This window comes from Oryctolagus cuniculus, chromosome 5 (genome assembly GCF_964237555.1).
Source record: "Oryctolagus cuniculus chromosome 5, mOryCun1.1, whole genome shotgun sequence".
In the NCBI taxonomy this organism is placed as follows: Eukaryota; Metazoa; Chordata; class Mammalia; order Lagomorpha; family Leporidae; genus Oryctolagus; species Oryctolagus cuniculus.
The window spans coordinates 18,982,373-19,006,769 of NC_091436.1; the positions used below are offsets into that span (position 1 = coordinate 18,982,373).

At 47.9% G+C, this 24,397-nt stretch overlaps 1 protein-coding gene across 1 annotated transcript in view; it reads right to left on the reverse strand.

Moving 5' to 3' along the window:
* Nucleotides 1-24,397, reverse strand: part of UST (uronyl 2-sulfotransferase) — a 312,517-nt gene that overhangs the window by 41,986 nt on the left and 246,134 nt on the right. Inside the window, exons 6-7 of the mRNA XM_051836817.2 lie at nt 10,869-10,966; nt 8,754-8,911 (exon numbers count right to left, since the gene is read on the reverse strand). Of these exons, the coding sequence (XP_051692777.1) occupies nt 8,754-8,911; nt 10,869-10,966 (256 nt within the window). The remainder of the gene's footprint in view (nt 1-8,753; nt 8,912-10,868; nt 10,967-24,397) is intronic.

Here is a 24,397-nt window from a genome sequence, read left to right on the forward strand (position 1 = left end):
AATTGATGTAACTTTGGGGCCGGTGCTGTGGCGCAGTGGGTTACCGCCGTGGCCTGAAGTGTCGGCATCCCATATAGGCGCCGGGTAGTGTCTTGGCTGCTCTACTTCCGATCCAGCTCTCTGCTATGGCCTGGGAAAGCAGTAGAAGATGGCCCAAGTCTTTGGGCCTCTGTATCCATGTGAGAGACCCAGAGGAAGCTCCTGGCTTCTGGCTTCAGATTGACGCAGCCCTGGCCGTTGCAGCCAATTGGGGAATGAACTATCGGATGGAAGACCTTTCTCTCTCTGCCTCTCCTCTCTCTGTGTAACTCTGACTTTCAAATAAATACAATAAAAAAAAATTGATGTCACAGCTCTAATGCCACATAATTTTTAAAATGTATTTGAAAGGAAGAGAGAGACCGAGCTCTTTCATTTGCTGGCTTACTTCCCAAATGCTTGCAACAGCCAGGGCCAAACCCCAGGAGTAGGGGGGGACCTTAACCTGGATCTCGTAGGTGGGTGGCAGAGACTCAGCCACTTGAGCCATCACCATTGTTATCTAGATGGAGCATTAGTAGCAAGTTGTGATCAGAAGCAGAGCTGGGACTTCAACCCAGGCACTCTGATATGGGATAGGGACAACCAAATCAAGAAAACTTAAAAAAAAAAAAAAGGCAATATTTAATTCCAGGAAAAACAATAAGTTGTGCAAGACGTGAGTCAAAACCACAATGAACCACTTGGATCACAATGAATAAAACATATATAGTTATAGTAATGTAAACAGGGACTATATGTCTAAAATGTGGCTGTAATCATGTTAGGGGGCCGAGGGGAGAGGTAGAGGTAAGGGTGATAATAGGACTAAACAGTATCTCAAATAAATTACTCAAGGAACAGTAGTCCATGTACACAGTTATGGATATTACGGTGATTATTGGAAGAAACATTTAACGATGCCAAAAGTGATTGGTTCTGCACAACCAGACTTCATCACAGGCAGGGCTGGAATGGGAGACTGCTGCTTCTTATTACACAACTCTTGGTACTACTTGATTTTAATTATATCTAGCTGTTGCTATAATAAATAGAGTAAAAAACAAGGAGGTCCAGTTCTGGGAGCACATGTTTTGCAAAACAGTTCCAGTGGTCATGTCTGACAAGGCAAATATCTTGAGATCCATGTGAAGATGGGGGAGGTGAGATTTCAACTCCCATTCAACGTGCAAAATCCTCCTCTCCTCATCCGTGGGGAATCATGTTGGATTCCTCCATGGGTTTGTGGGCAACGAAATGAATGTGCTTAATATAGTCCACCAGAAACCACAAAAAAGCCACCATGGTATGAGCCTAGGTATGTTTCAGCTTCTCACTGTATTTTTTCGCCATCTGGCACCATTTGCAAGATGTGAAAAGCTAGGACATTGTTCGCTGATGAAAATGTCTGAGCCATTAAAAAATACAGACTAAGAAATGATATTTTTATTTGAAGAAGATTTAGCATGGCAGAAATAGAAGTTTCCCTGGTAAAATGCTGAATCACGCACAATGGGTAAGGCTTGCACTTCACCCAGCGGGGGGTCCGTTTTATAAGCAAAGAATGTTCACAAGGCAAGGCTATGAGTCAAGGACACACACACAGTCCTGAAACCTGCTGTCCAGCGCTCTTTCCACATCAGCTCATCAATCCCTGGGGTCCAGACCTTGTCGGTACGGGCATGGAAGAGTCGGAAGGCTACAAGTCCTTTTATATAAAGATGAACCTCAGGGGTCAGGTCTCTACTCTTTCCCTAAGTTGTAGAAGCATTTCGGTTTTGTGGAGTTACAGGAAAGTCCAAAGCTTGAAATCTCTGATGACTAATTCCACCCCCTCGTCATATTCTTACTCAGTACCAAGCACATTCCTGTCAATGCAACCGGAAAGTGCGCAGAGGAGTAGTGATGGGATTCTAAAGCAGCAGCAGCCCACAGCTCACCACAGAGGGACGCTGGTACCTGCAGCACTCGGCTAGCTTTCCTTCTGGGAAAGGAACTGTAAGTGAGGAAACCTACAGCCCCCAAGGCTGGCCATGATGTGAAACTCAGGCAGACACCAAGGTGGGGTAGGCGGGGCCCAGGTCCTCACACAGAGGGCAAGGTTGAGATCCAGGAGAGAGGGTCCTTGGGCTTGAGAGGTGGAGCCTGAAGAAGCCATACTGGGCCGCACCCAGAGGGCAGCATCAGGGCACGTGGGCAGTGCCCGACAGCAGGAGGGGAGTCCACCCTGCTGGGCAGGGGCAATCTAGGAGGTCAGGCAGGCATCTAGAGAAGTGGGTGGGACCACGCAGGAGCCAGTGGTCGTCCTGCACAAGGGTGGTGGGATCCTAGAGGGGAGACGGGGAGCAAGAAGGGACCCAGGCTGGAGGAACATGCGGATCTGACACTGCTGGGCAGAGAGGAGGGCTGGGGAGGCAGACGGAGTGAGAGGAGGGCCAGGAAACAGGAGAACTGACACCTGGTCCCCGGGCAGCTGCGGCGTGGCCACTGGTCTGGGATCGGTCTGAGTGGCTCCATGGCAGGCTGTACCATAGATAGCAGAGGTTCTGCCGTGGGCAGGGCCATCTGAGCAGCAGGGACTGGAGCCTAGGAGGAATCTCTGAAAGAAAGGCTAGGGGTCCATGTGAGCTGAACCAGCCCTCAGGCCTCACACCCCCAAGGCCGTATGTGTGTCATCCTTTTGTGCCTACTATGCCCTTTCGCCTGGCCATCTGCAAAGTCCTGTGCACTCTTCAAGGCCCAGCACAAATGTCTCCATTGCCTTCCAGCCACTCTTTCTGGCACCTTTTTAATTTAATTATTATTATTTTTTTATTTTAGGAAAAAACTTAAGAGGCAGACACAGAGAACTCCCACCTGCCTGCAAAGGTCCAGGCTCAAACGGGGAGACGGGAACTCAGTCCAGGTCTCCCAGGAGGGTAGCAAGGATCCACTTGTTTGAGCCATCACCTGCTGCCTCCTACCGATACACTAGTAGGAATTGAGAGTAGAGTTGCAACTTGATCCAAGTGTTGTTTTTTTTTTTTTTTTTGACAGGCAGAGTTAGACAGTGAGAGAGTGAGAGAGTGAGAGAGTGAGAGAGTGAGAGAGAGAGAGAGAGAGAGAGACAGAGACAAAGGTCTTCCTTCCGTTGATTCACCCCTCTAATGGCCGCCATGGCCAGCGCACTGCGCTGACCTGAAGCCAGGAGCCAGGAGCTTCCTCCTCGTCTTCCATTCTGGTGCAGGGCCCAAGGACCTGGGCCATCCTCCACTACCTTCCTGGGCCACAGCAGAGAGCTGGACTGGAAGAGGAGCAACCGGGACAGAATCTGGCACCCCAACCGGGACTGGAACCCCGGGTGCTGGCATCGCAGGTGGAGGATTAGCCTAGTGAGCCGAGGCGCTGGCCAATCCAAGTGTTCTGATACGGGACATGGGTATCCCACACGGTGATTTAATGGCTACGTCAGACTCCTGCCCCGTTTTCTTCATCTTTACACCTCCTTTCCCCAGCCCTGGAGCAGTGCATACACCCACAGAGTTGCTGAATATTTTTTGATTTTTTCTGGTATTTCCAGATCAAACCTGTGACTTAAACATTCATTTTCACAGAAGAGAAATATGTTTGCAAAGTTAGTTTTCCGAAAATTGATGTCTGTGAATTAAGTCCTTTTTTCCCCTCTCTGTTTTAATTGTACATAATAAAATTAGAGAAACTGTCTCTTGGAGGAAGAAGGGTTCCCTAGGCAGTAGCAAATTTATAAGCAAGTAAAAAGTGGGTTTAAAAATAGTACAATTCAAGGCAATTATTATTTCCAATAAAACAAACAGTAAAAGCCGAAGTGGGGCAAAAGCATATGTTTTATGCTGCAATTTAAGCTTCCATAAAATACATTTCACATGTCCAGAGGCTCCGGCCGTGTGAAAAGGTGATGCTTCCGGAAGCTGAGCAGAGCTGTCAGCCGGTGGTTACAAATGTTCTCGAAAACCCCGAGGCGTTCAGGAGTTCACTTACAGGGGTGTTTGCATTATGCCCAACAGCTCTTCTCTAAACAGCTATTTACCTTCAGCTTGCAGTTTCTGACACCTTTCTTTAAAGATCTGGTGCCCCGTTTTGCACCTCCCCTTTTCTGACCAGGTGTTGTCAAGCAGCTCCATGGGCAGAAGCGTGTTCTTCTGTGTGGGTGACCACACACTGGCCTAGGTCAGTGCACCGAGGATCTATGATGATTCTGAATCGTGTTTCTTGGTGAGAAGGCCAGACACTGAATAGAGATAATCTACAGACATTGTTTTTTTAAGCTTTTAGCTTCACCTATGTTACAAGCATATGCCTGCTTATAACGAAGTCTTTATGGAGAATACTGATGGTACACGAACCAATAGTTTAGTGAGGGCGTGATTTTAACAAACAACGAGTGAGTCACTTAACCAGATTCACTGCTTTCTGTAGACAGACACTTCAATTGAATTGCTCCTGCCCATGATGAAATCTTTGAGGTTCCTGAAGACTTCTGAGTTTGTAGCACAAAAGCAATGGGAAGTGGGAAAAAAAACGGGAATGAAAAATCAAAGGCGGCACTTGCTGAATTCAGGCTTTGTAGGATGGACTTTTTTAAATGTGAAAGCAGAGTTAGTAGTTTACATAGCTATATATTTTAACTCACGTAAACTCACTAGGCTGTAAAACTGCCTTGCATCCCCCCATCACAGGGGCACTTGCAAAATGCAGTTTGGACCACGGCAATCAACAGAACTCGGACTCCTTATGACCCTCAACATTCCATTTTTAGGCCCCAGATTGGACATAATTGTACATCTGTGTTCAAATATCGCATAAACTCCTAACTCCAGTCGCAAACTTTTATTTGGAAACCAGTCACTTCCTCGAAAAAATGGAGGGATGCTGCCACCTGCTGGACAGAGGTTAAGTTGGTAACAGCGCTCTGCCTATGGAAAACAAACTGTATTTCAAGAACTGAGTCTCTGGGGTCTTATAAACACTTCATTTCATCTTTGGGCACCCCTGGACATTCTGCAACAATTCAGCACTAGTTAAGGGTAACTGGCCCCAATCACATTTCAATAGTGAGTTTCATTTAAAGTCTCAACGCCCTGATCTGTGTGATAGGAATTCAGGCATAAAAACATGACTTAATAAAGCCCACAGGCTTGTGTTATGTGCGATTTTCAGCTTTTGAGTGTGTCAGGGTCATAATATCCCCAGTTAACTCACTGACCAGAACAGCGCCCTCGTCCTCCAAATCAATAATGCAGATATATTATTTCTCAAAGGTGCACAAAATCGAGTTGAGCATCAGCCTTTACTTATGAAACCAGCTAAAGTTCTCCCCTCCCTCTCTTCTGTTCCTCCCACAGAGGCTGCATAGCCCTGAGGTCCTAGGTGCATCTGCCGGCCCTGGAGAGAGAGGGCTGGCAGTCGTGACCTGAGGGTGAGAGCCCAACGTGAACACAGTCATGGCAGCGTCAGCAGCCATAGAGATGGGGGAGTTCTGAGCAATGAACTCTCTCCCCGGCTCTCTCTGTCCTCCAGGTGGCAACAGCCGTCCAGGCTTACTGGGGGGGGGGGAATGCACCCCATAACTGTTTTGGTTATCCACAAATGGGGCAAGTGGTCCTGATAACCTTCTGTGTGACCCTTTAGGGTCAAAAATACTTCAGAACTTAAAGATCATCCACCAAAGCCTGCATCTTCCCTGGTCCATGGCGGGACCACAGCAGAACTAGGTTCTCAAGGGAGCCCACAAACTTCTAGAAAATTCCCAGGCATGGCTCTAGTGTTTACATGTGAGATGGAAAGAAAGTTGGGAATGATTACTAATACACTGCTAGCTATGGCAAGTATTTGAAGTATAGTAGGTCACACAGTTCCACGTTTGGCTGCTAGGTGGTGCAATTGAACCAGAACAGCTTGGTTATTTGCCAAGTCAAGGTGTATATGATGGTGGGAGGTTCTTAACGGCTGTTCCTATCACAAATATTCACTGTTCTTCATCCTTGATTAATTTGCTTATTTATTTAGGCTTTTAACAAACACTGCAACTTTAGCTCCTAAACATTCAACGTTTTGCTAACTCACAGTCTGGCAGTTTTTAAGAGTGAGGGAGAAAAAGCATTCATGAACCCATCAAGGCTCACGGCTCAGCAGTGTGGGCCTCTTGCCCCGCCCACATTTTGGGGGATGCCTGTGGACTGGACTTTCTACTTCTCTGAGCTGGTTTCCGCTTCTCATCTTTAAAAGGTGATAAGTCATGAGAAAATGTGATAGAGATGAATCATTTCACAAAACAATGAGACTATGTGTTTTAGCAGCAAGGGTGCTCTGACTGCTTGAAGCCTGTTTGGGCCTTGGTTCTCACACTTGGAATTCAAACTTGTACCCAGGGTTGGGTGCGGTTTGCTGTGCACTCACTTCCAAGTTCTTGTCCCCATATCAGCAATAACCAGCCCAGTGAGCACCAGGCCACATCACCAGTCAACGCCTCTCATATGTTAGTCATCAAAGCCCCAAACCGGGAAGCAAGGGTGCCACGTGCTCTCTCCACTGGCCCGTTCCTCCCGTGGAATGTACTGTAACATACTTTGGCTTTGCCATCCCTGCTTTTGTCTCCCTAAACTATAATTCATTACTCTATTGGCGAGAGAGAATCGAGGCCAGCTGGTGACTGCCGGTGACACCGTGGCATTAGTTCCTGATCCCAGGAAGGGTGATGATGTGAGATGTGGCCCCACCTACCGGATTCCTGAATGTGGGGGGCAAGAGTCTGTTTGATTTCTGGGATGACAGCGTGTCACTGGGATTCAAGTGGCTCTTCATCTCACAGTGTGTGTCACACACACACATGCACACGCATGCACAACAGGACAAAGCCATGGGAGAGAAGACGGCAATGAATAATGTGGCCTTAGAGCAGAACTGACACTGATGGACCGACAGTCCTTCGGGGCGGGGCTGTGAGAGTCTTCAGTGCGAATTCTGCTGATTCTTTCAATCGCCTGCACTGGAAAGGGCAAAGGAAGCTCTAGTTTCAAAAACCAACTATTTCAGGTTTATTATGCTCTGAGCTCCTCAAACCACACTTCCTGCCCAGGAGCGGCACCTGCAGGGCCCGCTCTGGGTTTCCGGGCTGGCTCCTGCTGGTAGGGAAGTCGGTTTTATCCTCCAGCACATCCCTGATGGGGGCAGGGCCCCCTGAGAAAGCAGAGCCAGGCTCCCCTGGGCTAAGAGCAGCTCCCTGGGCTCCAGGACCTGCCAATGCACAGATGTGGCTCCAGGTCCCTGGCTAGCTGTTGGCTGTAATCGTCTTTCGTCTGTCCTTTATTTCTATTTTTTTAAACTAATTTTCATTCATTTCATGTGTTTGAAGGGGTGCAGAGAGAGACAAAGATCTCCCACGTGCTAGTTCACTCCCCAAATACCAGCAACAGCTGGGGCTGGGCCAAGCTGAAGCCTGAAGCCGGAACTTGAGCCAGGTCTTCCGTATGGCTGGCTCGGCCACCTGCTGCCTTCCAGGGTGCCCATTAGCAGAAAGCTGGAAGTGGGAGCAGAGCTGAGACTTGAACTGGGGCACCCCGATTTGGGATGCGAGCACCCCAAGTGACATTTTAACCACTGTACCCATTGCCTGCCCCCTGCCCCTTATGTCTGCGAGGCAGAGTGCTCTCCTCCTTCTCTTTTTTTTTTTTTTGACAGGCAGAGTGGACAGTGAGAGAGAGAGAGACAGAGAGAAAGGTCTTCCTTTGCCGTTGGTTCACCCTCCAATGGCCACCACGGCTGGTGCGCTGCGGCCGGCGCACCGTGCCGATCCGAAGCCAGGAGCCAGGTACTTATCCTGGTCTCCCATGGGGTGCAGGGCCCAAGCACTTGGGCCATCCTCCACTGCACTCCCTGGCCACAGCAGAGAGCTGGCCTGGAAGAGGGGCAACCGGGACAGAATCCAGCACCCTGACCAGGACTAGAACCCGGTATGCCAGCGCCGCTAGGTGGAGGATTAGCCTAGTGAGCCGGCTCTCCTCCTTCTCTAAACAACAACAAAAACCCAGTCATAGATGCGTGAGTAAGTACGCAGGCCTGTTAGGGCAGCAGGACATTAGAGGATGTTGCAAAGAAATAAGCAATATTGCTTTACCCTCAAGATAAAATAATAACACGAAGGAATAGACGCAGACTTCTGAAAGCAGTGATGGGTGCCATGGGGTGACGGGCAGCCCGTGTCACTGCTTCCCCGCCTTGTAAGCCTTGCTTCTAACTCAGGTCGTTGCAATGAAACCGCAATCGTGTTTTCCATTTGCGGCTCCAATCTATTATGCTGCTGGAATTTTACACCAGGTGCTTTTCTCGAGTGGTGTGCCAGCCAGGCCAGAGCTCCCTGTCCACGCAGGTAGATCTCACGCACACTCACAGACATTTCCATCAAGGGACTCGCGTGCAGAGCACGTGGGCATTCGGTCACCCCAGCAACACGCCCAGGACAAGGAAGGCAGGGAACACTGACAATTTCAGTCTCTCTGGAGAGAAACCAAAGCATCACGCCTTCACCGCCCGGAGGTTTGTGTTGGGCTCCAAGTTCAAGGTGTTGAAATTCACACCTGGCGCCTCTCACCTTCCTCTCTAAGCTGAGTTCGGGAACAGAAGACATCGGTTCACTCCTGTCATTCCTGAGTGTGTCTGGAGGGAGGCCAGCCCCGAGACACACCTGCCTTGGAGCAGAGCTCGCCGCCAACGGCACTTACCTGGGTCTTTGTAGATGCTGAGCACACCCTTGAAGTAATGAGGTAAAAATCTTTCCAGTAAAAGCAGCACATCTTCCAACTCTTCGAGGATCCCCACGAGCAGGAAGTTTTCATTCACGTTCAGCTTCGCGCGTTCAAGGGCCCACTCGCCAGGCTCCCTTTGTGGAGACAAAAATTATTTCAAACCGGCGATTCACTTTTGAAATGCAGCTGCAGCAGGCACTGCCGAGTTTATCCCTCTGCCCTCCCACAGTGACTGTGCCAGTCCACCTCCGAGTTCCTTCAGGGACAAAGGCAGGTATGGCCTTGTCCAGAGCCATCCCTGGTTCCTCTAGCTCAGGTCTCCTCTTGTCACCCTCACCTGTGCATAGCGCCCCGTCCAGGGCCTTGAACTTGGGGAGCCCTGCCTCAGTATTTGCTGAAAGATGAACACAGGCCGAGGCTGTTAGGACCTAATAGGCATGGATCAAAGGGTGGTTACAGAAGGGCTATTTTTTTTTTTTTTTTTGACAGGCAGAGTTAGACAGTGAGCGAGCAAGAGACAGAGAGAAAAGTCTTCCTTCTGTTGGTTCACCCCCCGAATGGCTGCCACGGCCGGCACACTGCGCCTATCTGAAGCCAGGAGCCAGGTGCTTCCTCCTGGTCTCCCATGTGGGTGCAGGGCCCAAGCACTTGGGCCATCCTCCACTGCCTTCCTGGGCCACAGCAGAGAGCTGGCCTGGAAGAGGAGCAACCGGAAAGAATCCAGCGCCCCGACCAGGACTAGAACCTGGGGTGCCGGCGCCGCAGGCAGAGGATTAGCCTAGTGAGCCGTGGCGCTGGCCAGAAGGGCTATTTAATTACAGGAGGATCAGACCACGCCATCAAATAGGTAAGGTCTGAAATCTGCAACTCAGTGCAGAGCAGTGCTGTGGAGATCAACTCGGCTGGTCATGCCTGCTGATCATATTAGGAGAGATCATATAAAGAGAAGTCTTTTTTTGCCACAATTTATTGAATTACAGAAGGGAGCAGTGTAATCGCCTTCTCTCAATCTCAATCTCTTAGCCAACATTCTGTGAGTGAGAACCAGAACCTCAGGAGCGGGGCTCCCGGCTGGGCAGCCTTTTACCGTCTGGTAGAATTTGGCTCAGCCAAGGTTCTTTTTTTGGGAAATGGTAGGAATCACCCTTGCCAGGCTCAAAGCACTGTTGCAAAGGCTGAACCAGGTGACATTTGGGAAGAGTTCTGAAAATCACCGTAGGGGATCCGAGCTCCGGCATCACGAGTGGGCATGTAAGATTCCAGAAATACTTCAGGGAGTTAGAATCAGGCTTCTTAGAATAAATCTCTTCATTGTGATTGGCAAGAGTCATCTGGCTTCATACCTTTCCAGTATCTGACGCACTGAACGTGAACCAGGAGGTATTTATTAGGGGCCAAGGGTAGGGAGGGGGGAAGCTGCCTGAACTCAGGAAGTCTGTGATGAAGCAGAAGACTGATCGCCCCTGTCCCAGAGTTGGGGCCACAAGCAAGCTCTTGTGTTCGGGTAAGCGAAACAAAACAGCACTGGCCACAGCGCACCTGATCATGAACTGAGCTCACGGCGCAGAGAAGCACGCACAGCGGGTGCTGCAGCTTACACAGCTGCGCCCCGGCCTCTTCAGCACACAACCACCCGCTAATCAACGTTTCCCTAGGAGAAAATGTACTTCTGGAACATTCTTTGTTTTCCACCATGCAAAGCTAGCGATGTGTTGTTGCTGCCATTTCTTGTCTGGGTTTCAGACATTTGTCTAACACAGGGGATTTCAACTGCAGCCACGTGGGACCCCTGGGAGGTTGCCCCAAATGCCCGTGCCCATCTCAGAGACTTAGGGGCCCCCAACATGTTCCGCAGGGATGGTGATGCAGGAGGTGAGCAGACCACACCCTGAGGGCCCCAACGACCCACGTAAGCTACTTCCTGATGAAGGTCATGCACTGAACCAAAGCCGACAGGTGACCCCTGGAAAGCACGTGCCTCTCTTTCTGCTAGGGATGTCTCAGGAGCACCACACAGTGGAATGCTGGGTATGAATTTCCTGTGTCAGACCCAGTGAGAAGAGGGCAGGGCTGAGCCTGCTCAGTCCTTACCTGCACCTGGGATGCTGTCCACAGAAGTATGGGATGATGTAAAATAACCTGGGGTTGGAACATTCCGGATAGTTTTCAAGAATACACTCGTTGATATCCTAGAAGAGAAGGCAGAGCAGTGAGATGCCTGTGGTTGCTGCAGTGTGCTGTCAGGTGCCTACGGTTTAGGCAGACGTAGAACACTTGCTTATGTCCTCCCAACATCCTGGTCCCCTGGCCACGTGCACATGGACCGAGCCCCTTGAGAGCGACTGCTTTGTGGAGTGAGCTGCGTCTCTGCTCCGGCCCACGACACCAAGTTCAATCACAATCAGTTCAATCACAAGAGCAGTTCTGACACTGGGCCTGGTGCTGGCCCCAGCAGCAACCAGCCAGCCCTTGATAAACGTTTGTTGAATGAATTCAGTGTGAGTTACGCTTGTTTTTAAATATTTTACTTGAGAGGCAGAGAATCAGACAGACACACACACACATACACACAGCAAGTGAGCACCAGAGAAATCTATTTATTGATTCACTCCCCCAAAGCCTGCAACAACTGGGGCTGGGCCAGGCTAAAGCCAGGAGCCAGGACTCAATCCAGTCTCCCAGGTTGGAGATAGGGACTCAACGACCGGAATCACTACTTGCTTCTCAGGTCTGGCTTCTCAGGGCGCATTAGCCGGAAGCTAGAATTGGGAAGGGAGCTGGGACTCAAAACCAGGCATTCTGGTGCGGTGTGTGGGCATCCCAGGTGGCTCCTTAGCTACTGCACCCAAATGTCCACCTCTGAGTTCATTCTTAATGAATTCTGACTTCATCAGACACCTGTACGGCCAAGCTGCAGTAATGCCATCCCCCGTGCATCCAGTCACCCAACAGTTATCAAGTACCCACGATGGTCTCATAGAGGGCTGTGCATCTCAGAGGGGCTGCAGCATCCTTTCTAACATGCGACTAGGTTAGAAAGTGGCCAGACGCTTCCCAGGCAGAGCTGTGCTTTCCAGAGGTCCTCTTGCTCTAAGATGAGGCTGAGCAGGGCGTGTCTGTGGTGGGTGGGGCTTTGCAAGGGCTTGCAGTGGTGGGTGGGGCTGAGAGGAGGGCTCAGAACCAACCTGTATTCATGTAGATTACACTGGACAGGCCTCGCTCTGAGGTCATCCCAAGGAGAAAAGACAACCCAACGGACAAACCACCCAAGCCTCTGTGGGATGCTTTCCCAGAGCTGATACTGGCAAGGAGGATCAAGAGTGGCTATAACTCCCAAACATGCTGTATGAAGTTTAGAGGCTGGGGGAAGCCAGTGTAACTGGTATCACTAGGATAGGTTGTCAGCCATTACAATGTTTTTAACTCAAGTTAAGAATGAGAAAAAAATATACCTTGAACTTTTTTTTTTATAATTTTTGCATACTTCTTCAACTCTGTATGCCAACTACATCGCACAATTGAAATAATGAGTTCAACTGCAACCAGAGGAATCAGCAACAGACACACCTGAGGACTGAGTTTCCCGCAGGAGCAGAGGTGCGGTTTCCAGGGGGGGCACACCCAGTGAGGGACACTGGTCCCTGCGGGCTTGTGTTTCCATGAAGGATGGCTAAGGGCACCTTGCTGTATACAGAAACGCATTAAAAATGGAAGATGTTAGGTCGGCGCCACGACTAAATAGGCTAATCCTCCACCTGCAGCGCCAGCACCCCGGGTTCTAGTCCTGGTCGGGGCGACGGATTCTGTCCCAGTTGCCCCTCTTCCAGGCCAGCTCTCTGCTGTGGCCCGGGAAGGCAGTGGAGGATGGCCCAAGTGCTTGGGCCCTGCACCCCATGGGAGACCAGGAGAAGCATCTGGCTCCTGCCTTTGGCTCAGCGCAGTGTGCCGGCTGCAGCGCGCCAGCCGTGGCGGCCATTGGAGGGTGAACCAACGGCAAAAGGAAGACCTTTCTCTCTCTCTCATTGTCTACTCTGCCTGTCAAAAAAAAAAAAAAGGAAGATGTTAGGCCCCAAATACCGTTCTAGGAACAATTTGACACAGGGAGGTGTATGTAGGGATGTGCACTGCAGAAAAGTGCACTGCTGTCACAGCAGCTCCATGTCTTCATTTTGCTGAACTGAAGGTAAATGCTGGCTTTGCCAATAATCAGACTAATTTAAAAAAATGTTTTATTAATGGCACACCCTACTTTATTTGCATTGCACTTGTCTTACTTGTTCTTTCTTTATTTTTAAAGTAAGCCCCTTTAAACAGAATGTTCTGTATGGGCAATTGTAAAGATACATGATGGAGACTTTAATGGTATTCTGATACATGAGTAGAAATTGCATAAGTCAGCTCTTTTCATATATATTTAAAATTTTTTAACTGACACACAAAAATTGTGCACACATATGGGGCACCATGTTAAGCGTTGATAAATGTATATATTGTGTGAAATCCAATCACAGTAAACATATGTATCTCCTGAAATATTTATCATTGATGGTAGAAACATTAAAATCCTTTCTTTTGGCTCTTTTTTTCTCCAATTCTTTTCAGACTAATGTATAACTTAACAGATAACACTTGCATGAAAATTCTAGAAACTGGCCCAGAGCAGGCCAGCTAAAGCTGCAAAGTAGTCTGGTCCCAGTCAGCATGAACAGAGGCCTGGAGTCATGACTACAAACTGGAGACAATGACCGTGACTCTGATCAGCCCCCTCTCGCCTGGCCAGAGGCCAACATACAGCTGGTCCTGTTCTTTGTCCCCCTGTTCCTGATCTCCCTAAATCTCCCGTTTCTGCACCTTTCAAGAGCTCTCCTGCTCTCCTGAAAACCTGAGGTGCTCGTGGGGACAGCTGAGTTCCCCATCTCCCAAGATTTTCAGCATCTTGAATAAATCTGATTTCCTGGCGCCACCTCTTGCCTTGCTTGAGCGTCGGCTTTCAAGGGACAGCATCCTGACCTTGTTTTCCTGATCACTACAACAAACTACAGCAGAACTCTGATGTCCACTGGTTGGGGGCTGGCTGGAAGAGAAGGGATGTGCACTCATACGATGGGCCCTGGATACCCAGAGAGGTTGAGAAGGATTTCTGTGCTGTCCTGAAAGGTGTCTTTGATCAATATTCAAATAAAAACACAGGAGGCTGGTGTTGTAGCATAGCGGGCAAAGCTGCTGCCTGTGACGCTGGCATCCCATATGGGTGCTGGTTTGTGTCCGTGCTGCTCCACTTCTGATCTGCCTTCCTGCTAATGGCCTGGGAGAGCAGAGGAAGATGGCTCAAGTGTGTGGGCCCCTGCCCTGATGTGGGGGACCCAGATGAAGCTACCGGCTCCTGGTTTTAGCTTGGCCCTGCCCTGGCTATTGTAGTCATATGGGGAGTGAACCACTAGATGTAAGACACACAACCCCACTCTGCAAGTCTGTCTTTTAAATAAATAAATAAATAAATAAATGAATAAATAAATCTATATTTTAAAACAAAGTAGACTGGTGCTGTGGTATAGTGGGTTTAGGCGCAGCCTGCAGTGCTGGCATCCCATTTGGGCCCTTGTTCAAGTACCAGCTGCTCTACTTCCTATCCAGCTTCCTGCTGATGGCCTGGGAAAGCAGTGGAGGATGGCCCAAGTGCTTGGGCCTCTGTACCCATATGGGAGACCTGGATGAAGCTCCTGGTTCCTGGCTTTGGTCTGGCCTTGCTCCAGCTGTTGAGGCCATTTGGGAGTGGAAGCAGATGGAAGACCTTTTTCCCCTCTCTCTGTAACTCTGCCTTTCAAGTAAAATAAATAAATCTTAAAAAAAAAGCAGATTATAGGACAACATGAATGTGTCGGACAACATAAAAATAAACATGTTTAAATACAAAAATATCAGGAAGGACACACACCAAACTGTTAACAGTGATTCTTTCTTGTGATAGGCATAATGCGAGCTAGGAATACTTTGAGCTTTCACTTTATTCATTTCTGAAACATTAGTTTTTACTATCATGTGTGCATTTACTTTCTCCATGAGGAAACCAGAGAGACTTCTATACTGGAAACCAATCCCAGCTGTGTGGAAGGGAGGCTGGGCATGGCCATGAGGATCCACTGACCTCCCTCCTCTCCCAGGCGGTCCTATGGCAGGTGGCCTCTCCCCCTCACCACCTGACCTGTTGGTCCAAGGACTCGGGCACCTCCCCATGCAGCCATAGAGCATCCATACGTAAGCAAGAGATTGAGTGGACACAGGGCAGAAGGAAAGAGCCAGGACACATAGCCCCTGGAGCAAGAAAGGAAGCAGCCCTCTTGCCCCTGCTCAGCATGCCAGTATCTGTTCCCAGGACGTCAGCTGCAGCGGGAGCAGAGGAGGTGTGGGGACAGGACAGGAACATTTCCCTACTGGAATCCACAAACACCCTCACAAGGTCAGTTAAAAGGAAGACATAAATTTCTAGTGTAAAATGTGCAGCTGTAGGATTGAAAGTTCTGTAGATATCTGTTAGATCCATTTGGGCAATAGTGTCGATTAAATCTGCTGTTTCCTTGTTGATCTTCTGTCCGGATGATCTATTTCTGAGAGTGGAGTATTGAAGCCCCAAAGTACTATTGTATTGGGGTCTAAGTCTCCCTTTAAGTCCCTTAACATATCTTTTAAATAAACTGGTGCCCTGTAATTAGGTGCATATACATTTATAATAGTTACATCTTCCTGTTGAATTGAACACTTAATCATTATATAGTGTCCCTCTTTGTCTCTCTTAACAGTTTTTGTGTTAAAGTTTATTTTGTATGATATTAATATGGCTACACCTGCTTTTTTTTTGGTTTCTGTTGGTATGGATGCTGGCACTGCAGGCAGCGGCTTTACCTCCTATGCCACAACACCGGCTCCTACAATCACCTTGAATACTTCTCTTTGCACATAAAAAATATATATATATAATGCAAAATAGATATAGAAATGATTGTGCAATATCCTTTTTGCTGTATGCAATGCTTGCAGGGCAAGATTTCATTAAACAGAAAGCTTTAATATGATTTTCAAACTTTTCCCTAAGATCATTACCACAGTGATGACTTGAGCCAAGCCAAGCCACTTGCTTGCATTTGACCTAGGACTTGCCCATCTGTGCACCCTCTTCTTGCCTGAGCCTAGCCCTGTTTGAAGACTGGGTCTTTTTTTTTTTTTTTTTTTCAACAGATAGAGTTAGACAGAGAGAGAGACAGATCTTCCTTCTGCTGGTTCACTCCCCAAATGGCCGCTACTGCCAGTGCTGCGCCGATCCAAAGCCAGGAGCCAGGTGCTTTCTCCTGGTCTCCCATATGGGTGCAGGTCCCAAACACTTGGGACATCCTCCACTGCCTTCCCAAACCACAGCAGGGAGCTGGACTGGAAGAGGAGCAACCGGAACTAGAACCCGGCGCCCACATGGGATGCTGGTGCCACAGGCGGAGGATTAACCTAGTGAGCCACAGTGCTGGCCCTGAAGACTGGGTCTTAGCGGAAGACCCCACTCTGGTCATGGGCTCCTACCAGTAGGCTGATGAGACAGTCTCTCAGTGAGCATTCCAGGTAACTCTGAAAACCCGTTTAAAGACCCAAACTATAAACGAATGAGAGCGCTCGGGCTAGAATTTGTTCTGGCCTGTCCTAGTCGTAAAAGCATGCACTTACTCCTCCTAGCTGTTCTCTGTGGGCTCGTTTTTCACTCTGATCTGACAGGAGAAATCATCTTCATTGATTTATTCCTGCAGCATCTCATGGGCACACTCATCGCACTAAGGGGTGCTGGGGAGCCGCGAGGCTCCAAGCCAATGCCAGTCACCCTCGCAGCTCCCGGAGTTGTGCCTGACTCCTCCTCACTCTGCTGTCCATGCCCAGTCCTGAAATGAAACCAAAACCCTACCATCTCAGAACTGAACCATAAAAATCTGTCTATGAAACTGTGAACGCACGTGTCTCACTTCCTAAACCAGCCAGCTCTCAAGGAGAGTTTTGGGAGCTTCAGACCCAGAAAAGGTGCTGATTTCTTTGATTGCAAAACTTGCAAGTTGCTAGAAGGCTTTTGCTCAGCCTTTACCACTTAAAGTTTTTTCCCCCTTTCAACAGAAGGCGGATGGGGAAAAGCACCAAGGCGGCAACAGACAGATCTCAGCTCAACTCCTGTCTGCACCACCTGCTGGTTGTGGGGGCCCTGACAAGTGTCCATTCTCAGAGGCTCACTCTCGTCCCCTGTAGAGTGGGGACAGTAATACTTGCCTCCTAGACCCGTAACTGAGATTAGAGATCACATATGCCAATTACTTTACCAGCCACTCCAATCCTGATTATACCTTTGTTATCCCTTTAGCATTTTCATTCCTTTTCTTTTGCTTTTATTTTCTACATCAATTCCAATGATTTCCCTAGTTTTCTAACTCATAGAGAAAACAGAGGTGAAAACAATTATGGAAATATGAAATGTGTTCTTCATATTGTTTAAAAAAATCGAATAGAATTTGGTAGGAAATTAACAAATGGTATCTTGCAAAAACAATCAAAATATACCAGTGTGGAATTTTAGACTTATTGTATCTCTTCTTAATCTCCATACAAAACAATGCAATTTTATGACGCAAAAAAAGCCTTCTTTTTCATTGTTCACGTAACCTGCTTGAGAGCCAGTTTTCACACTCAGAATACAGACACTAGGAGGAAGCAGATGAGGGTAAAGGAAGTGGTGAAGAACAGTCCGCTGTGCTGGCTCCAACTCGCGCACCACAGCCGTGACAGAAGTGGGGGAGAGAAAACAAGCATCATTCCCCATCAAGGCAGCGCTTGAGTCCTTGACCTGCAGACGGAGCCTGGTCATCGGAGTGCAACTTTAATGGGCTAGTCGATTTAGACAAGTGGAGTGGAGGTGGCTTAAGTTAGCTTTTATTGCATCACGCTCACCCTCGTAAGCCTTTTGAAAGCCTTGTAAAAAACTTGGAGCCAAAACGGGAAGAGCCAAGCAGGATGTTCCAGAGAGGCCAAGTGGACTTGCAAACGGCAGATGGCCAGACACCACCGTCCTCCCATCCCACGTGCGTCAGGCCTGCATCACGGATGACACATTCTTTCTCGTAAAGATGGAAAGCGCCCTTCAGAATCCTTCCCAACACAGTCCTGCAGGAGGCAGAGTGGCACAGTGCGTGCCGCTGGATGCTAACAAGTATGGCTGTGTGGCCCCTCACACCACAGCTGGATTCATGGCTGTGTGCCCCACAGCAGGAATTTCCGGATAAGTGAGGGATCATTCTAAACCCATTCTGCCCAACATCCTTATTCACTGGGAACCATCCTCCAAAGGAGCATTTAAATCATGAAACAGAAACACACAAGACCAAGTATCTTTTTAAGTTCTTCACTAGGTTTCCAAGATTGTGAATTTCAAATTTCTACTGCGTTAAATAAAATAAAGAAAAAAAGAAGTAGCCACAGTTTGGTCCTGAAATGTCACATCATAAAATGAGGATCAACGTGGTTGCTAGCTCAGTTTTTGTTAGATTTCCGCAGGCCTTTTGTAATGACCTACAACACAGCTCATGGAGCATTCAAGATGACTGTGGGCAGATCCCTTGCAATGGAAGCTGCAAATGTTGCCACCCAGAAGTGTCCTTGGCCTTCTCCTGTAAAACAGTGTTACTAAAAGAAGGAACCATGGTCATTGAGATTAAGGGTTTTTGGTGCTTTTCAGGGACGTGGAGACTGAAACGACAATGATTTGATAGAGAGCTTGGAAAATTTGGGGAGTCTAACCAATAACTAATAACAAATAAAAATAATATCCAGGTGGGGTTGAGCTGGTTAACAGGTTACTTCTATGTTTCTAGCACAATATTTATGAGTATGCTTATAAGATAAAAATTACAAATAATTATACATAATAATAAATTAATAACATTTGATAAATAAAAATTATGCAGAATAATATATCTGATTATAAATACAGTCATTTAAAATGTTCACAGAGGATATGTAAGTTTAAGAAAAATGCATTTTTAAAAACAATGGTAAATGACATATATGTGTATATATAATAATGACTATAACCTATTGGTTATTCTTTTTAAAAGATCAGTGTTTTAAAAGTAGACTGGAAGAAAATAGACCAAAAACCTCAGCAATGGTTTGGTTTAAGAATGGTGGAATTATGGATTTCCCACCCCATTTTCTTTTTAATCTCAAAATCTGATTTGATGTTTCAATGATGCTTGGGGGAAAAAAGCAATTCAAACATTTTTGTCAAAGTAACACATACACATGTCAAAAAGAAAAGGAAGCAACCAAGAGCAAATGTTATAAAGGGGGTCATAATGAAAAACAGCTCTGTCCTGTTCTATTCTCTTCCTCCTCTTGGTGGTGTTTCTCAAAGGTAAGACCCTCATGTAACTGTATTCTATGCCTTACTATTTTGTTTGCTTTACTTCTTTGTTTTGTTGGAGTGCTTCCTCAAGTATCTTTTCACTCTACTCTTTTTTGGCTTACAGTATGACTGACAGGGAGTTTGTGGCCAGTAACATTCTCAATACTTTGAAGGGTGTGTGTGTGTGTGTGTGTGTGTGTTTAAATAGTTTTCTGTTTAAACTGTGCTGTGGCATAGTAGGCTAAGCAAGCCTCCACCTGCAGCACTGGTATCCCATATGGGTCCCGGTTCATAGCCTGGCTGCTCCTCTTCCAACCCAGCTCTCCACTATGGCCTGGGAAATCAGTGGAGGATGACCTGGGTGCTTGGGCCCTTGCACCCATGTGGGAGACCTGGAGATTACTGCCTTCAGATTGGCCCAGCTCCAACCATTGCAGCCATTTGGGGAGTGAATCAACAGGTGGAAGAGCTTTCTCTCTGTCTCACTGCCTTCTCTCTGTAGCTCTCTCTCTCTCAGATAAATAGATAAATCTTTTAAAAAAAAGTTTTCTTTATTCTTTAATTCTAGATTCCCTCGTAATTGGATTTTGGACTTTGATCTGATTCTTATTCTTTCATCGTTTTTTACTCCTCGTCTTTTTGCTCTTTTTCTAAGAGAATTTTTAGTGTCTCCTCCATTGTATTGCATTTTTATCGAGACAATCCTGTTTAAATGTCTAAGGATTCTTTGACACATATGATATCCTTTTCATAGCACCCTGCTGCTTTTATAGATGCAAGGTTCTCTCAAGTCTCTGAGGAAGCTAGCAGAGCTCCTTCTTCCAGTTTCTTCTTTTTCCTGAGATTTCTGCTTCCCTCAGGAACACAGTTTCCATTTGCTTGTTTCAAGCCTTCTCTTTCCAAGTGTAGTCTTCCTTCAAATATTGGCAGACATTTGCTTCTCCATTCATTTGTATTTCATGAGTCAGTGAAAACAGAGGGGGAGCCATACTGGGAGGGCAGGGTTTATCAGCCAGTGGGCTTCAGCATTCTGCTGGTGATTATTTAATCAATAGATTGGGACGTCTTTTCTCTGGGGACATGCAAATGCTTTGGGAATGAACCAATTTTCTATCTGGGAGCCGGCCGCTGGGTGCTGGTTCCACAAAGCGAGCTCTGGTCAATCCTTCCACTATGGGCTTCTTGCCTGATCCCGGCCCTCCAGCCCAAACAACCCCACCCAGCGTGCAGGCAGACGGCATTCTTGTTCACTTGTCCATCCTGGGCTTCTTGGGCTCCCCAGGCTGTGTCTTCTTGGACCTCCTTTATCAATGACCAGCATTCTACTCCTTCTCCCTGGTATTTATTCCGGCAGGTTTGGTCCCTTTGTTGTCCTCACTGCTTTGTGTCTGTGTGAAATTCCTTTATCATCATCGTCACGTGAATGGGGTCTGGATCCCCTGTCTTCGTGCACTGAGATCTGTTCAGCACAGGCTGGCTTTCCCAACCCTCCAAGCACAAGCAGCTTGGCTAATGCCCGGATGAAGCAGTACATAAAACTGATGCAAAAGCAAGCTCAACAGCAGATATATAAGCCCTCGGAAATACCAATTTCAAATCCTTGTTACTTCAATGCTGTGTCTTATGTTTTAACTCAAATGTTAATGCAACACTAATAGGCATGTTAACATGTCCATCAGTGTTAAACATGCTTTTTTATTTACAACATAAACTCCTGGCTTCTGGGAGCTTTTTTTTTTTTTTTTCTCCTTGAAACCTATGGCAACTCGATAAGATAATTCCTCTCACTACTTAAGTCAGTTCATCAACTGCACAGCAAGGCAGCCTAACCAGCAGGAACCTTACTGCATAACCACCTGATCACTTACAGAAGTCAGGAGGCAAAGAGAAACAGAAATTTCTGAGTAAGGCCAAGACGGGAAACAGCAACCAAACAAATGGCCCTGGGTTCTCGCTGGGCCTTCAAAGGGAATGTTAAATACAAAAATGCAAGAAAGCAATGAGGAAGCACCTGGCCTCTGTGTCTTGCCAGTTCCTCTGCTCCAGAGGGCTAGGGACAGATGGACATTTCTCCCCGACAGCCAAGAGAAACCTTCCCGTCTCCCAGGAGACTGGTCATCTTGACTATTTTTTGAAACGGTGACTGCACGAATGCAGCTGAATGTGTGACACCATCATTTTGCAGTAGAACTCCGGTGAGGAGAAATCACTGTCTTCTCTGGGACTTGGAGTCCCTAACAATCACTGAGGAAAAGTGGTAGGAGAATGTTCAAGAAAGACGACCACAGACAAAAGAAGGCGAGCATGCCATAGCAAGACAGATGATGCTGACAGTGGTTATGGAGCCTGGGGAAAGATGGGAGACAGAGGGTTGGTTCAATGCGCACATCTTGGGGTGAGGCAAGACACTCACTGTGAGTGGGCCAGGGGCAGTGGTCTGGACCAGTTGTTTTCAGGTGGTCACAAGGATCTTGTGGGCCACAGCAGGGCTCCTCATAGAGGCAATCCTCTCCAGTGTCTGGCAATGATCAGGTTCAGACAGGGAGACACGCAGGTGCCATGTCACAGGATCCCAGCTGTTTTCAGGTCTGTCTGCTCCCTCCTCCAATTTGCCCCCTTCCTGTGTGTGACCCTGAAGGTTTGTCACTTGCTGTTACTGCCCTCCCAGTTCCTTTGAGACTCCTCCCCTCCCCACAGCCATGCAGAGTTCTCTGGCTCCCCCCTGAGCACTATCCATCAAAATGGACTCTCAACTCAGGGTCTGGTGGAAATGATCTCATAAATTAATGCTCACAGATAGAAATATGCGATGAAGTTACATGTGTTCCTGGAAATGTTTGCATTTTAATAGGGGCCAGTCCTCTAACCCAAAGAGTGAGTTTCTAATGGTGGGGGGAGAGAGAGGAGGCAGGGAAAGACTAACCTTTATTGAACTTCTACCACTTTCTTCCATAAAAGCTTGTGGGATGATGAATAAGGAGTACACTGGAGATGTCACTTATTTTATCTTATCACATGGACAATGTTCAGAGGCCACTGTCAATCTGGTGACAGAGAACATGGCTGCTGTGGAGGCCACAGACCATGCTGTTCAGGTCCTTGCCCTTGGTCTACTAGGAAATCACCTTGAACTTGCTGTCAGATCTTGAATCTTTCTCTCTCTCTCTCTCTTTTTTGACAGGCAGAGTGGACAGTGAGAGAGAGAGACAGAGAGAAAGGTCTTCCTTTTGCCGTTGGTTCACCTTCCAATGGCCGCCGCGGCCGGCATGCTGCGGCTGGCGCACCGTGCTGATCCGAAGGCAGGAGCCAGGTGCTTCTCCTGGTCTCCCATGGGTGCAGGGCCCAAGCACTTGGGCCATCCTCCACTGCACTCCCGGGCCACAGCAGAGAGTTGGCCTGGAAGAGGGGCAACCGGGACAGAATCCGGCGCCCCGACCGGGACTAGAACCCAGTGTGCCGGCACCGCTAGGTGGAGGATTAGCCTATTGAGCCGCGGTGCTGGCCATGAATCTTTCTCCATCATCTGGAGACTTCTCTGCTCAACAGTCGGGGTCACTCAACTCTCTCAACCCTAAAGCCAATCCTGGGCCCAGAAAGGGGAGATTCTAGGAATTCCAGGAAAAGGAGCAGTCGAGGTTCACAGAGGGTCTATGATGGGGGAAGGCGGCACCCGATGGGCAGGGCTCCAGGGTTCCCTGCCTTCCCAAAACCAGAAGAGCTCTGCTTTGCATGGCTTCACACACTGGGCTTTGAATAAAAGTTCACTTGATCAAAGGACTCTCAATCTGAAAATCGTTGCTCATGGCCAGCATGCTGGGGTTCAAGGCTGTGAACAGCTAGCACGACCCACTCCTGTTCCCAAGTCTGGCCATCTTCCTTGCTTTAGAATGACGGGCCCTCTTGTATGTTCACATCTGGTGAGTTATGTGAGTAACAGGGTGTTTTGCTGCCTGTGTCTGGGCCTCTGTCTTAGCAGCTTCCTTAGCACCTTCCCCTGGTTGCTCCCGATTCCAGGAGAAGCTGCTCAGTTTGCTATTGCTAAGTCCTCCTGGGGAACAGTCCTGCTCCTGAGTATGAAGTCAGTTACCGGGCTCACTCATGAGCCTGCATTTTTAACATCTACTCCTAGATTCTGGGCCATTTACTGGGGCATCACTGGCACTTTGTCATGTCATTCCACTTCAGCTTGCCCACTGCCACTCTGGGTTCTGCCCACTCCAACATGGGCATCACGGTCTTGCACTCTATCACTTGGCTTCTCCCCCAGCCCTGTGTAAGCAGGCCCTCATTGTAGTGCCCAGGAAGTCTGATCTCAGTAATGGGTCATGCCTGCTTACTCCCAGCATTAAACAGAGCCTTATGGGGAAAAATGTGAGAAAACCATTTTCCTCTCTCTCTCCTTCAGGCCGTGAACACTTCTGTTCCTCTGCCCACTGTACCTTCAAAGAGGAGACTGGCAAAGCCACGTTAACCAAGGGAAGAGTAGATTTCTAATGAATGTAGTAGTGTTGAATGCTGTACATATTATCCATATTCTAAGTGCCAATGTTATCTGTTAAAACACATGGTAGCTTTTATTGAAATGACATTTAAGTAGCTAATTTTGGTTTATAGTGTCAAGGTCAAGCATTTTTAACAAAGCATGTCAACTCCTTGGTTATTCTGGCTGTCATTCTCCACTGCGAATGAATGGAGTCCCTTTAAGGCTACAAAAAAATTGTGGACATCTGCCTGGCCTTCAGGAAGGCACTGCACAAAGGCGGGGTGCTGGGCTGGCTTCCCTACTTCAACTCCGAGAGCCTCCTGAAAGCCACACCTGCTGGATCCAGCGCTATCCTGGCTGCAGGGCACAGAGGACTGCCAAGTATGCAGAATTTTGCCAGACCGTATGGGCAGTTTATTAGGTGAATAAATGTCTACAGATCCTAGTCTCAAACCACTGGGCCCAACACACTTTTGTCCAAACATTTTCAGCGGCAAAAGTGGAATACATTATCACTCACTGGTTCTTATAATTATAGTTTTCTTGGCTAACAATCATTTTACTTCTGTATATTATGTCTGGAACACTAGTACAAAGGATGCCTTTAAACAGAGGTTAACCTTGGGGCTGGTGCTGTGGGACAGCTGGTTAACGCCCTGGCCTGAAGCGTCGGCATCCCGTATGGGCATCGGTTCAAGTCCTGGCTGCTCCATTTCC